This window comes from Vidua chalybeata, chromosome 7, assembly GCF_026979565.1.
Source record: "Vidua chalybeata isolate OUT-0048 chromosome 7, bVidCha1 merged haplotype, whole genome shotgun sequence".
In the NCBI taxonomy this organism is placed as follows: domain Eukaryota; kingdom Metazoa; phylum Chordata; class Aves; order Passeriformes; family Viduidae; genus Vidua; species Vidua chalybeata.
In genome coordinates, this window is record NC_071536.1 from 22786326 (window position 1) to 22802301 (window position 15976).

Genomic DNA, 15976 nt, shown 5'->3' on the forward strand with positions numbered 1-15976 from the left:
TATTAGACTGTTAAAATGCTCCCTGGCATGAATTTGGCCTCTTCCAATCAACACTCACTGCAAACAATTTCTGGGCACAATTTGGTTGCTAGAATGGTCCCAATAGGCACTTTGCAATCATAAACTCAGGTCTTTCTGTGCCAGTTGGCCTCAATGCCCAGGAATGTTTCAGGCATGTTGAATTTAAATAATACAGACTCATCCCTATTTTGACTATTGCAAATCCTTATGAAAAGACAAGACTTGTCTTGAAAAAATGATTTTTAAAACAGACAATAGCAGAGCATAAAAGATGGGAACGCATGAAATCTGGAAATAAGGAATTTTATTTCCTTTTAATAAGGTGGTAAGAAATACATATTTTGTGTTCATTTCAGGTTAGGAAGGTGGAGGAGAGATAATAATAACTTGTTATGCAGTTGTTTCTGTGCTGTAGAATATCTGGTCACTTATTAGGCAGAGTTAAGGCTGACATGATTCTTTTTTCAAGTCAGTTGCTGTACTGGGAATAAAATTATTCCTCCTTCTATTTATTAAAAAAATCTACAACTGCAGCATTTCCCTTCCAGTTTGGAATGGTAATAAAATCAATGTACTTGGTATCTTGAAGTACTGAAGCAAAGTCCTCAGTTTTAATCTGTGATTAGTTTGGGTTTTTTTTTCCTTCACAATTGCCTTTATGAGTTTCCCTCCACATCAGGAAATCTGAAAAACTGGGATTTTTTCCTTCTCTCCAGGTATACTCATTTGTCAATCTCAATGATCCGTCTTCCCTCAGGGCACAATTAAAGGTGTTCTTTTGAAGGAGCTTTAGAAGGGTTGTTGTACAGTGCAAACACAGTCTCTTGGCTGGGTTGCTCTAGGACCCAGAGTGACTGGGACTGACAGAAATCTTCACCTGAATGAATTTTCCCCGTATGCCTTATAAGGAGTCCAGGAAAACAAGGAAGTGATAACCATGTTCACGTTACTGTGTGCACAGCTTGTCCTCTCTACCTGCCCAGGTAGCCCTTGTTTTCACTTTTGTTCATGGTCCGTCCTGCTGGGGTTGAAGTTTCCTCGCGATCCGGCGTACGTGACACCTGAAAACGTACCCTCCAGGAATGCATGCTTTTTACGACATTCTACCTTTATGCAGATGATAATTAACAAGCTAATATTTTTTTTTTGTCATGCAGCCAGCACTGAAAACGAATGGGGATTGAATTGCTTTGCCTCTGTTTCCTATTCCTGCAAAGAAATAACTATGTGCAAGGTAAGGCTCAGGGGTAGGGAGATCCATTTCAAAATCATTTTGCATTGTTTCTTGCTTGAAATTGACACTAAATAACTTTCTGCCTTCTGTATTTAATCTTTCCTTTCTATTTAATGACCTTTTTTTGACAGACTGCTGTAGGGCTGCATTGCCAATTCATCTACTATTTGGTGGTCATTACATAGCACAACAGGTTTGAAAGAGACAGACATTTGAGCAATTTCATTTTCGCTAATCATAGTTTGATCTGCTAAGAATCTTTCATATTATACATATGGCTGAGTGTTTCACTGGTAGTTACACAATGGACAAAAATCATATCAAGTATCTACAGGGCTGAGTGAAGCAATATTAAGCATACAGAGTGAGCATAAATCTGTTCTTATAATATCCCTGGTTATGTGAGAAATGACTTACCTACACCATACCAGAAAGACATGTAACACTCTATCAGGTGCACTGGAGGGAACAAGTTAACATGTTCTAAGTGAATGCCACCCATAAACCATGCAAAAGGAGGTATGTTAATTGCCAGCAATTCTGAGGTTTTTAATCTTTATTGGAGAGTTAATCTTTTACCAATAGAACTACTGTTTAGAAGAAATTTTATCAGTAATCCTAAATATGGCTAAATATGTGCATTTTTCACCACCCATATTCTCTAAATGACAAGTTTCTTCATAAATTGAATGACTCAGCATATTATTAACAGCCTTTTATTTTCTTGGATTTAAATTCAGGGACCTGTTCTCAGGAAAGCACAGTGACTTGTGAAGATTGTTTGCTTTCCGGACCACACTGCGCTTGGTGTTTGCAAGAGGTAGAGTGATAAAAAAAAAATTTCAAAGTAAGATTTGAAGTCTTTGTAGTCACTTCGAGTGATGATGAAGTATTGACTTAATTGGGTCAGCCCAGGGTTTTGTAATGCATGCAGTGCTTAGTGAAGCCTTCCTGGGGAACAGAAGTGGAATTTAATCTACTCTCCATGGTCTGTTATTCATAGTACGGTTGTTAGGATGTTTGTTTGTTTATTTATTTGTTTTCTTGTTTGAAAAAACCACGAAAACATCAACCTTCCAAATCTAAGGCAGAAATAGAAGTGTTATTAGGGGGTCTCAGGTCATTAGCCTGAGGGCTGGCTCACCCCCAGCACTGATGATGAAGCACCAGACACAAAGTCAGAGGCCAAACTGTACCTTACAGATTACGTGCCAAGCCAGACAGTGCAAACAGAAGGTTTGCAGGTATCAACAGTGCAAAAGTTTGCAGATGTAAAACTTCCATATAGAAATTATTCATCTGTGGTTAATTTTAAGTATGACAATGTCGGATTTATAATTCGTATGATATAGATGTGTTTTGGCTAAAACATTGGACTTTAAAAATATATCTGGATTTGTTTCCTATGCCTTTGTTTCAGATTTTCAGTGCAACCCTGGGGAAGTGACTTCACATTTCTGCTTTTAAAACTTTCTCCTGTAAATGGTGCTAAATAAAATCTCCCCACTTCACAGTAAATATTCTAGCTCTTAGTTCATCAGCATTAACAACAAAACATCAGCTATTGCAACAAAAACTTGACAGAAATACTAGAAAAATGAAGTCTTTTGCATTTTTGTTTCTGGATTGCACCTTTGCTGCTAACAGTTTTTAATGTTTTTATGTACAGCAAAATGACACAGCATGGGACTAAAACACTTTATGAAATAGCTCAGAAAGAAAAAACTGCATGTTTTATAAAGAAAATTCTAAAAATATACATTTTGCGATTTGCAAAATATATTACCATGGAGGTCAAAAAGACCCCACATTAGTGTGTTTGCAGTAGTTTTTATATCTGTACTAAAACCCAGGATTTTGTTGAAATTAGACCCCATAATTTTGACTACTGCCATGTATTTTCAGGGAAAAAGAGCCCAATATAATTTATTGATTCAAAAAACCCCAAAACCAAACAAAAAAAAACCCTGTGGAACTGTTGAAAACTTCATTGTAGTAAACATGATTTTTCTTCTTTGTTCATAAGCTCATTCATTTCTTTGTTAGAAAACAGCACATCAAGCATGCAAAAGGCATAGGAGCTTTAGTATCCAAGCAAACAAAAGCACCTCTAAAGAAACCACTATTTTCTGTCGGATAAGAACGCACTTTGTAATTGTATTTGAAACATGAGGTTGTCTCTTCACACATTTTGAAAAGTTACAAACTGTGTAACTAAAGGAGATGATATGGATCTCCCTGTGAAAGGTTTATAATGGTATGTGTAATTTATGTGTGCTGTATTCAAGAAGCAGTGGGTGAGAGTTTTGCCTGAGCAAAGGCATCAGGTTCAGTCTGAAGAATAATAAACCACTGTTCCCAACAGGTGCCTCAACACTTCCACCAAAATATATAAGAGGCCTTACAATTTTCAGGAATGAAGGGTGATATTTTGGTGGAAAAAAGGCTCATAGTTCTGTTTTTAGTACGTTTAAAGTAAATTTGTTTTGTTTTGCATGGAAAGTTTTTCAGTGACTGAATTCAGAGCATTTTTGTAGCTGAATGGCTGATCCATAGGTTGGTTGCCCAGACCTAGGAGAAAAGAGCTGATGCATGGTATGGGCCCATGACTGTCCACTGTTCCAGAGCTGAGTCTGACAGGCATTGCCCAGGCTTTGGTCAAAAGGGCTTGCAGGCCAGAGCAGTTTCCAGGAAACAGCTGACTGATTTTGAGAATCTTAACTCTAGACATAGCTCTGGGAAATGGTAATAAGGCACAGAAGCCTCTTTGTAAAAGTAACCATTAACTTCAGCACCATATGAGGTTAGTACCTACCCTGTAGCAGTGCTGTGGAAAGGAATGCATACCAATGCTTTGAATTGAGTAATGACAATTAACTGTAAGATATACAATTGATATCTACACGCTTTTGATTTCTTCTGGCTGGTAGAAGGTGCTGGACCAAATTTAGGTGTGGGATGCTGAGAGCACCACTGGTGCTGAGGAACACTGGGGACAGGCTGTGGTCATTGCTGGACACCAGGCAGAGGAACAAGGACTTGATGCCTGCTTCAGTGAACAGGTTAAATGAGGAGAAAGTGCAGGCCAGAAAAAAAAGAACCAGTAAACACTGGGTACCCACAATCTGTTTGTCACAAGTTGTCCAGGAGTTTATTATCAGCAAGACCTCTTCTTTTATTAAATGGTGTGCTTCAATCAGCAGTTCTAAACTGCATAGGAAAGACTGATGCATTTGCGGCATAATTCTGTGATAGAAAAACCAGTGGCTCAGAGGGGCTTTGTGTTATCATTCCCAGTACTGTGAGAAGCCAAATGCAGTGAGTGGCACGATTCCCATTCCCCAACAATAGAACAGTTTCTCCCAGGATAACAAGTCGGTATAAGTTACATTAATTATACACCTGTGTGACATGACCCATGAAGGGCAAATTTGGGTTTCTGTGCCACCTGTATCTAGTTCTGCACTAGTTTGCACAAACGTGCACCTTTGTTTCCATTCCCTGAGTTGGACTGACCTTTTGTGGGGCAGGTGCTTGTGGCTGTCAGTAAAAACATTTAACTCATCCCTTCCTTCTCCCGTTTGCATTAGAATTACACAGACTCATCTGGAATTCATGGGAGGTGTGATACCCTGGAAAATCTTTTGTCTAAAGGATGCCAGCTGAATTTCATTGAGTTTCCTATTTCAGAAGTAGAAATTCACAGAAATGATCCCCTAACTGCATCATCCCAGAAGAACAGTTCTGATGTCACACAGATTTCTCCCCAGAAATTAACTCTGAGGCTGCGACCAGGTAAGTCACAGCTCATAGGTTTATTTCAGACAGTGTGATAAACTGAAGCTTCTTGGATTGAGCAATCTCAAAAATATCTTGACAGAATAAAGATGAAAACCTGTGTTGAGTCCAAAATTATCTCTTGACTCATCACATGACAACTAGGTTCAGCTGCGTTCAGAATATTTTCAGAAGTGCTGGGTACATCTTAAAAAAAAGATATATATTTTTAGTTCCTCTCTTCTCTTGCCAGTGAGGTGGCAGGGAGAGAATGAAAGCCCCTGGCTCCTCCCCAGCCGAGCTCCTGTGCCTCTCCCCTGCTGGTCTGGCAAACAGAGTATCTCAGAGGCGACACAAAATCTTGCTTTGAGGATTTACAAGGTACCAGTGACATTTATGGTAGCATTCCGGAACCACCCTGGGGTCCCTCAGATTTGAATTTTTCCTGGAGGAAATTTGGAATGAAAAAAAGTAAGAGACATCCAGTTAGGTCAGGTCATAGTGTTGGAACTGAGAATAAAATCTCTGTGTACACTTTGACTTTGTTTAAAATTTTAAAGGATATGACAGGACCCCAAATTGCTACCTCTACATTTAATTAGCTTCATATCTAAGTTTTCTAAAGTTGCATACTGCTGAAGAGATGTTTTCATATTTTTTTTAATTATAGCAATCAGTTTTAATTCTGTGGTTATGGCATTACTGAAAACCTGTTAAAAAAAACCCCCAAACATTAGAACTACTTTTAATTTTTCAGACCCTCATTTGAGATTTTTTTGTTGACAATCTTTGAAATATTTTTGCAAATGCTACTGGTGGTTTAAAATACCAGATAATTGTAACCATACTGAAGTTTATGAAGAAATTGGCATTGCTCATGTTTTCTGCACAGAAGTGCTGATATGTGTCCCACCTTCCCCTGACCTTAATAGGACATGAAGAAACAATACAGATCAAGGTTCACCAGACTGAAGATTATCCAATTGATCTCTACTACCTCATGGATCTTTCAGCTTCCATGGATGATGACCTGAATACAATCAAAGAACTGGGTTCAACTCTTTCCAAAGAGATGTCAAAACTGACAAGCAACTTTAGACTGGGGTTTGGATCTTTTGTTGAAAAACCAGTTTCACCATTTATCAAAACTACAGCTGCAGAAATAAACAACCCTTGCAGGTAGGCAGGGAAAGTCCCAACATCTGTTTGCATGCCAACACTGTCATAATCTTTAGGCTAAAATTAATTTCAGCAGCTTCACTGGAAACTCTCCCCTCTTCCAGCTGCAAATGAGTCAGTTTGTGGAACAAGATTTTGGTTCTCTTTTTCACCTTCTGATCATTGTTCTGTTGAATCTTAAGTTATTAGGATAGAGGAATCTGGGAGTGAGTGAGTCTGCTTTTTAGCTTTTGCTGCTCATTACAAATGTGCTTAATATGTTAACAAAAACGTATGTGGCATGTAGTTTTGTGTTTTTCTTTAATTTCTTTCATTTTCTAATATATATATATATATATATATATATATATATATATATATATATAAAAAAGAATTTTATGAACTATACTAAAGGAGTTGCAAACTCAAACCCGGCACAGAATGCCAGTTTCATTTAGCCATCAATGCTGTTCTCCTGCTTTTTTTCCCCCCTTAACGTCTATCAGTCTCCCCAGCCTCTGGCTGCCCTAGCTCTTTGCTAACCTGTGCAGGGGAGAAGCTGGGCTCTGCAACCTGGAGCAGGACTGCAGCCAGTGGTTGTCTCTGAGTGCCATTAAGGAGCTACAGATCCCAATATACTTCAAAATATGAGATCAAGGCACAGCAGGAGGCATGGCAAGGGCTGCACGTTGGTAACTGGCTGAATTACTCTGCTCTAGGAGGCAATTCCCAGCCTTTATGCAAATTTTTTCCATTGCCCAAGATACTGAATGCTCTTTAATTATCTTAGGTTTTTCACTAATTCTTCTCAGGCACAGACAAGGGACAGAAGACCAAAACTAATCCAGGCAGCCCTCTGAAGCAGCCATTCCAGTGATTTTTCACTCTCTGTTATCCATAAGCTGGCTCACTTTTCTTGCAGAAGCGTACCATACGAGTGCTTACCCACCTTTGGATATAAAAATGTTTTGCCCCTAACAAATGATGCTGAAAAATTCAATGAAATTGTGAAAGGACAGCGAATTTCTGCTAATATAGACACTCCAGAGGGAGGATTTGATGCAATTATGCAGGCAGCTGTTTGCAAGGTAATTGAAATTTCTAGGTATAATATTATTCCATATATTATCTCTTCAAGTATTATATGTTGGTATTTCAAAGCGACAGATTTTTTTTCAAAAATTTTTAACACAAACCAAGAGCCTCATTAAATTTGTGTGAAAATACTTTTGGCTGTACAAGGAAAACACGCATATTGCAATATTTTAGTCTAAGTTTCCTTTTAATTGCCCGGGACAAATAAGCCCAAATATCGGTATAATTACTGTCTGTTTTTCCATTTAAATATTTTTTATTAACTATGTTTAGAGTAGTAAGCAGATTGATATGAACATGGCCAACTCATGTTATTAAACACAGGGATGGGGAAACAAAATTTTAGCCAAAGACAATGGAATGAACATTATCTCTTAGGAGATGTGTTGCCTGTGATACTTCCTTGAGAATGATGCTATTCATTCATTTTGAGATGCTGTTCTCCAAATATTTTGCTGGTTTTCTACGTTGTGATGCAATATAGCTTGCTAAACTGATGTGTTGTAAATGACAGGAAAAAATTGGCTGGAGGAATGATTCTCTGCATTTGCTGGTGTTTGTGAGTGATGCTGATTCCCATTTTGGGATGGACAGTAAACTGGCAGGGATTGTTATTCCTAATGATGGGAACTGTCATTTGGACCACAATAATGAATATTCCATGTCAACTGTTCAGGTAATTACCTACAAATTTTGTACATTCTCATATTCTGGAAATTTAAAGACTAACACAAACAACTTAGAAAATTAGTGAATTACACTTTTAGCACTGAAATGTCTAAAAGCCAGGGAATCCAGATATTTAATGTAATCTATTTTATTTGTAACTGCATGTTTCTGTAAAGAGAGAACAGTGTGTTTGTATAGAATCAGGATAGATTATAACTAAGAAAAAAGAAAGAAAAAATATGATTTCTAGAACAGGAAAGCCCATGGAATTAGACTAAATAGTATTTCCTTCTGCAGGAAAGGCAAGATTTGCATTAATTATGTTCCCTGAAAGGGTGTGAATTCAGGACCAGTTCAGGAATTTGCAGGACACTGTTCCTGGACGAGAACGTACCAGCTTAAGATTCAGTGTTCAAAAATACTGAATGTACACACTATGGTGTTCATTGTAGGACAAATACCGTTGCTCTGGTGCAGTGTAACTCTTTGGATTAAATATGTATATATAACACAGATGCTACTGAGCTAAAGCCCCCACTATGGAATCTGGCTCTGTACTTTTCACAGAGGGGTTTCCAGCGTGAGGAAATTATATGTGCTTTTATTTTGTATACGTGTATTCCTAATTAAAGTTTATACTACACAGAGAACAAAGTGTTCATTATGATCACTTGAATGTGGCTTTCATGTGAAACAAGAACTGAAAGCACATGAGAAACAGATTTATGTGCCTCTCTTTTGTTTGCAGGAGTATCCAACAATTGGACAATTAATTGACAAACTTGTGCAAAACAATGTTCTATTAATTTTTGCTGTAACAAATGAGCAAGTTCACATATATGAGGTGAGCAAACTAAAATGTTCAGTTTGGCAATGTTTGTTTTAAAGTTCGCCTTTTTTTCACAGCTGATACAGTAATTCTAGTACTAGGACTGGATTCTAAAAGATATTTATGTGATAAAAAATAACTAGGAAATTGTATATCAGAGGGAAGCTCTTTTGATTAAGTGCTTCTTCATGTATTGATTTTGGTGTTCTATGGTAACTTTTAAATCAGATTTCAAGTTGAATCACACTAATCCTTTAAGTCAAGGATTGACAAACTATGCATTGCTAAACTATTCAGTATCATCATTATCATTAGCCTTTTGTATTTAATAAGGCTAGAGGAGAGCTGAACCTTTTCTCACTTTTATAAAACAAGAATATACCCGAAACATGCAGTTATCTTCATGCTCTGAGATCTTGGTTTGTTGGGTTTTTTTTTCCATTTTTCTTTATTTCTGTGACCCTTTTAATTCTTATTTCATTTTCTGTCCAGTCCTGCTCCTGGGAAAAAAATCTTCACACACTAAAAGAGATTCTAGATAAGAGTTCATAATTGGTAATAAGGGGTTTTGCAGCCTAAGCTTGGCTGCCTGGCTACACCCTGCTGTGTGAAAGGAGACAAGCAGAGAGAAATTGCTTGCCCAAAATTATTGAGGTTGGTTTGACAGGAAGCCAATAAGGATGATCCTGCTGGTACAATAAGACCAGCTTTCTGAAGGAGAAGCCTTTGCAAAACATTCTGTATTAACCCCAGAAGTACAGTAATGAGGAGAGGTGCTCCTCTGCTGTGATTGCCACATGGAAGATAGGAAAGAAAGAGAAGGGGAAAAGAGAGAGCAGCTGAGTCCTTGAGGTAGTCACCAATAGGACAGTTTTCTATTTCTGTCCTCTGTGTAATCCAGGGAAGACCCCCCAGGTACTTCTGCAACTGATTCTAGGGGTGGAGTTGTTTTGAGTAAAACTGATGCTCCAGCTGCTTGACAAAAGTGTCAAGAGTCACAAATTGCATAAACTGATTCTCAGATTACAGCCTTGACAAGGGAAGGAACACTCTGTGTCTTGAAGCACTGACTGCCTTGCATTTTTAAAGACTGTATTGAGTACTGAGCTGAATCATGAAAATTTAGATTGATAACAGTAGAAGTCGACCACTTACAAATGCAGTGGCTTCAACTATTTCTTAATAGAGATCCAATTAATGACAGGTGAAGCATTTTTCCTTATAGGTGCTTTTTTTGATAGGTGCTTCATGAATAGGGGCTGTTCGAGGAAGGAAGTTGGTAAATACCTGTTTGACTTACAGAGCCTTTTTTTGTCCACAGAAATATTTCTCTTGCTGATGGCACTGTGGTTTACCTTGGAAATTGCTTGTGGCCACCAGCATTTTTATTAAGGTGTTTCTATTTCAGTACCCCTGTGTCAGTATCAAGGTTACCAAGAGGCACCCTTTGGTAACAGGGAACACTAAACAAGGGCTTATAGCTAACACAAAATACAAATCATGGTTAACCCATCTAGGGAATGGTTTGCTCTTGTTGCTTTCTTTGTTAGAAAAAAGGAAATACACCTGCCTTCTATTTTACAGGGTGTATAATAATCCCACTGAATATAATCTATCTGCTGATTTTGTCTTTTAATGCTGCTTTTTTCCACTAATGGAATATTTATTTTATATATAATTATATATTATTATATATCCACTCATTCCATTAGTGGATAGCTGTATTTGTCATGGTCTGCATTTTGTCCTGTAGGTGATGTGGAAAATCAGCCAAGGCAAGTATGAAAATCATACACAAGTGTCACAGTGCAGTTTTTCCAAACAACCTTTAAAGGGTCTATGTAGTGTGTGAAAACAGGGAAATAAATACTGCCATGTTTTCATCCTTGTGATGCAAATTTGTAATATAAATGTAAATAACCAGTGTCTATGCTTAATAATGTAAAAAGAACAGAGCAAGACAATGAGAATTATTCTTGTGGTAAGGTCCCTGCTCACGTAGCCTGGAAGTGGTGGCAGAGGACTCTAAAAGTTTTGGTGTTTCACTTCTCTTGGAAAGCTTCAGTGGTGGAGATTCTGTAGTCTCCCTCAAAAAACCCTTCCATTTATCCTCTGAGGTGAAAAGATTCTCCCCAAATATTTCAAATCTACTTGAACTCAGCTTCTAATTACATCAGATACCAATACTCACTATTGCTATTTATAATTGAGTTCTCAGGGACAAGCTTACACTAAAATTACTGTGAGGACTTAAAAAGCACCTCTTTAAATAGACTTGATAGATTCCATTACTCTTAAGTGCAGTGTTCAGACTGTCAAATATATATTTTGCATTTCTAGCCCTGTATAATCCCCAACAATTTAGCCCAAAATAATTCAGTCATGTAATACTTTTGATCCCCTTCAACTGAATGTTCAGTTTATCTGCTTACATGTGTATTATTATCTAACACAAATCTTAGGGGTGGCACAAGCACAGAACACCTATGCTTGTAACAGAGCTGGTGTTGCTTTTAAAACTTCCATGCACCTAAAAAGCTACTGCACAGTAACATCAAGAGATTATTTAGATCAGATGCAAGAGAAAATTCTTTACACTGAGCCCTGATAATTGAAGATTATTTTTTAAAAGGATTTTTTTAATGGTATTTTATAATACATTCATGTATGTCTAACTTCTAGCATCATTAGTCTCAGCTGAGTCTTGCCAAAGCATCAGGGGATGTTTTCCTTCTATAAAAACTATTCACTCAAAAAGCATCTGTGAATATGTCAATAATAATTATATTTTAACAAAGCCTACTTTGGTAGAAAAGAAAACACCAGTCTTTAAGCTTTCATGAAGTAGTTGCTACTCTGATGATATTATTTGTTTTCAAGCAAAATGCTTCAAAAATGTATTCAAACTTAGATAAGGAAAAGAATCCATCTTTAGTCCTGACTAAGAAGCATTTCTTTTGAAAAAAAATTACTCTTTTTTGGATGAATTATTTCTTTTTATATCACAGGAGAAATAGGTTGAAAATTAGGGTTTTAGGCTGTATTGCACTGCTGAAAATTGAACTAAAAATACTCTATTCTCTACACTCACAAGAATTTAAAATTATTTTTATATATTTGGCATGGCACACTATTAATGATAAAATTCTTATATCATCTACACTGCTAAAATATAGAAATAACCCCACTGAGCTCAAATACCCAATTGTCAAGTTTCTTTTGCATGAATTAGAGTATCCCTATAAAATGGCAGCTCACCTCTTAATTAATATTTGCCAAAGGACTAAATTCAGTGATATCCTTTGGATGCTTTGCAATAGCAGCACCCCAAAAGCATCCATCTGCCTCACCTTGGCAATGGTTGAACAGAAATATTTGCTAAGAGGAGAGGTTTAACCAATGGACTGGAGACACACACTCAGCCTGGGCTTGAAATACCATCCTTGTATCACCATGCAGAATTTTTTTTTTCCTAGAGGAGAGATCAACCAAAGTGTTCAGAGCAGCATATCCCTGCTGTTTGTTTTGCATACCACAGATTAAAGGGGACTGTATTTTAAATTCCAGGTTTGTAATCTTTTCTCTCAGAAGGTCCACATGTACAAAACACAGTTTCAATATTCCAAGAATCCTTGAGAGGACACTAATCACAGGAGGAGTCAGGAATGCAAAGTCGCCAGCTGTAACATAAAATGCAGTTAATCCCACTGATTTACAATAGCACTAGAAATCTAATGAATGATAACTATTCCATACATAATACATAAAATAATCACAGAGCTTTTGGAGATATGAAGGATAAGAAGGATTAAGGAGTATCAAATTACCCATGTTTATTAATAGTTCTCTGGATATTTTCCTTTTATTTAAAATAACAGCATTGATATGATAATGTGTAAAGGAAAACTAGTGCTGCAATGCTTTTTTTTTTGAAGATGAACACATTGTTTTCCAAAGGTATGGGTTAAAGCAAGGGAAGTTCATGTAGTTAACAATTAGGTAAGGCAAATTTTAATTCACGGTATTTAAAATGTAGCTGTCATATATCATGTTAGTGTCACAGTGTAATTTAATGCAAAAAGAAAAGAGAATTTATCACTGAAATAAATTGCTAAATTGGCACTGTATTATTCACAGAAATTCAACACACAATCCATCAGAGCCACAGAGCACTGAGATACATATGCAAAGATAAAAAAGTGGCTGATTTGCTGAATGGAGGGTCCAAGACTCTTGAGCGGTGCAACAACAGTAGAGCAGCTGAATCTGTTTCTGGATATTTTTATTAAAGAGATATATTTATATTTATCAACAGCTGTTGGTAAAACATATCTTCTCTTTAAATTTGAAAAATTAGAGCTTGAAGGATACTATAGTATCAAACTTCCAGTAACATAGAGGTGATTTAACAATATATGTTCAATGAATTTTAAATGAAACCAGCTCTTCTCCATCTGACATTTTCATTAAGACACGTGCAATGGAGACTACAAGAATCCTTGAAAATGTTAGTGTTATTTATTTAACTCGGCTTCAATCTACTCGATTTTGTTGTCACTGCCTTCATTTTTGTTTGGGTTTTTTTTTTTGTTTTGTTTTGGTTTTTGTTTTATTGGTTTTTTTGTTTGTTTGTTTGGTGGTTTTTGGGGTTTTGGGGTGGTTTTTTTTGTTTTTTTCTTTCTTTGGGTTTGGGGTTTTTTTAGATGGTAGCTCCTTGTCACCTAGATTTTTGTTGTGCTTTAAATTCATTTTTTATATTTCCAGAATTATGCAAAGCTTATTCCTGGCGCTACCGTTGGACGACTACAGAAGGATTCTGGAAATATTCTCCAGTTGATCATTGCTGCATATCAGGTAAGATGGGTACAATGCAGCTTCTTCCTTCATGTTTACATGTTTGACTTTGGTTTGGTAAAAAGATGGGTCTTTGATTCCTTTTATGAACTGATTCCTTTTATGAAACTGAATGATTACATCATTTTTTATGTTAGGTGCTGACCTTAACAGGAAAAGTGTTTGCTCTGAGGATTAAGTAAGCACAGAAACAAAATTCCTATAACCTTCTGTCAATCCTTAGTTCTGCTGGAATGCTGAATTTATATCATAATATGAAGAGAAATTGCCTTCTTCATATTCCTGTATTTTACACCTACTCTTAATGCTTCTTTAATATTCAGGTCTCTCAGTTCCACATCTCAACAGGGACTCAAGTCTCTCCCTGTTGGTAGCTGCCAGCAGAGCAGACAAAAAACTGCTTTGCAGGAATATCTGGGGAAAAAAAACACTATTCTGTGCTCAGTGCTCTTCTCTGCTTTAGCAATTTGATGCTGCCTCTGTGAGGCTGTTCTGAGGTTTTCAAAAAGAACAATGTAGGAGCCAACAGGGGTTTGTTGAGGTTATGCCAGGACTTGAACGGGTTTGTTTAAGTAATACAAAGAAATACTTTAATTATGTCAAGAAAATAAACACAGCACTGCTCTTCAGAGCTTTGTTTGTAAAATGCATCCTGGGTGCCTAGTTCTCTTCTGTCAGAGGAATGTGTTTAGGCAGTTGTACAGATTTTTGCACAGATACATCAATTTACAAATACAATCTACGCCATAGATTTCTCTGTTCCATCTCAGCCCATTTTTATTAAAAACCTGCTCTACCAGTTGTCTACAATGACAAATAACCCTTTGCAAATAGCTTCTGTTTATTTACTTACTTTTTTTTCCTGCTCTTCTTTCTATCACCTGACTAAGATAGTCATCACTGTGCCAAAATTACTTTGGTCTTAGTGATAGGAAGGAAACCAAATTCTTCTAACTCTTACAAAAGCAATGAAGGCAATACAATTGCTGAATTATGACTTTTTTAAATGAAATGCAAAATACCAGGAGTTTCTCCATTTTATGAAAAATTATATAAGGAGAGAACTTCAGGGTTAATCTTGGGAGTGTACAAATTTTAATAGATAAAGATGAGGAAATTTTCTTATGAGCAAAGTTATTGCTAAACTTTGAGTGGCAATAGAATTTCACTCCTGGATTCCAACCTGCTGCTAGTCACATCTTGTTCCTATCAGCATTTCTTCAAGCTGGCAGTCTAATGTATAGACAGAGGTTCCTACATTTAATAGCTGAAATACCACTTTGTTTTCAGTAAGCAATGGTAAAAACACACAAAAACCGTCCCAGTGTTGTGTCCTGGTGCTTTTGCTGTAACATAAGTTGCCTCATTGGAATATTGAAAATGTGAGGACTGAATCCTTGCCTCTTCTCCATAGCATCTGCTTCTGTTCCTATGGCCTATGATTTTTTTCCCCTACTCTCCTTTTTGAGCCTGATATTTTTGGCTTCTGTTGCCTTCTATGACATGAAGGGGTTCAGTTCCACTGTGTCAAGGCACAGTTTTCTTATTCCTATTTTAACCTACTTCTAATGCTTTAAATTTTCACTGAGTGCACCTTAGTTCCTGAGTTGCAGGGTTTGGTGAATAACAGCTCAGCATTCACTTTATCTTTGTGTCTTCATAATTTCATTATATTGTGTCACTGAGACACCTTCCACACAGCAATCTTCTGTCCAAATTAGAGTCCCAGTCCTTTAAGTGTCTCCTTGGCTGCTTCATCCCCTTGGTAATTTTATCTGACCATCTCTTTACTCTGCCTGACTCTCGTGAGTGCCTCCTGAGATGTGGAGCCCACAAGATCTTGCAGTACACAGTGAGGGCACACTAAGGTTTATACAAAGGCACAGTCACGTCCTCTGCCTTGTCCTCAGCCTCCTGGTTCTGTTGGCTTTTTAGCTGCTGCATGCTTGGAGCAGAGCAGGCCCCAGAGTAGGCAGTGGTGATCACGATGCATCTCCCGAGCTGTTTTGGCTGGTCCTGTTCTCATCTGTTCCACGGGCACGGTTTGGAGGAGCTCTGAGCTCTGTGCTTGCTGCCCTGCAGCAGTGGCAGGGAGGTGACTGTAGGAAGGCTGCTCCTGCCTTTGGGCCATAACTTGTCACAACCTCATCCAGGCACAGCATGTCTGGACCTCGCACCAGAGCTGCACGTACGTTCTTAAAATCCCACGTTTCTTTCAAGATGTAAGAAGTGTGCAAGTAGCAATATGTCACACTCAAATTTTCCCAAAGTCCATTTTATTATACTTAACCTTAAAGGTTAACAATCTTATTGTTTTGCAATTGAAAAATCTTCCAAGC

The 15976-nt window shown here is 37.4% G+C and overlaps 1 protein-coding gene across 1 annotated transcript in view; it reads left to right on the forward strand.

The window, feature by feature from the left end:
- Positions 1-1171: 1171 nt before the first annotated feature.
- Positions 1172-15976, forward strand: part of ITGB6 (integrin subunit beta 6) — a 32449-nt gene continuing 17644 nt past the window's right edge. The window contains exons 1-8 of the mRNA XM_053948192.1: positions 1172-1255; positions 1996-2075; positions 4846-5050; positions 5965-6211; positions 7113-7278; positions 7800-7961; positions 8703-8798; positions 13548-13637. Of these exons, the coding sequence (XP_053804167.1) occupies positions 1195-1255; positions 1996-2075; positions 4846-5050; positions 5965-6211; positions 7113-7278; positions 7800-7961; positions 8703-8798; positions 13548-13637 (1107 nt within the window). The 5' untranslated portion in view covers positions 1172-1194. The remainder of the gene's footprint in view (positions 1256-1995; positions 2076-4845; positions 5051-5964; positions 6212-7112; positions 7279-7799; positions 7962-8702; positions 8799-13547; positions 13638-15976) is intronic.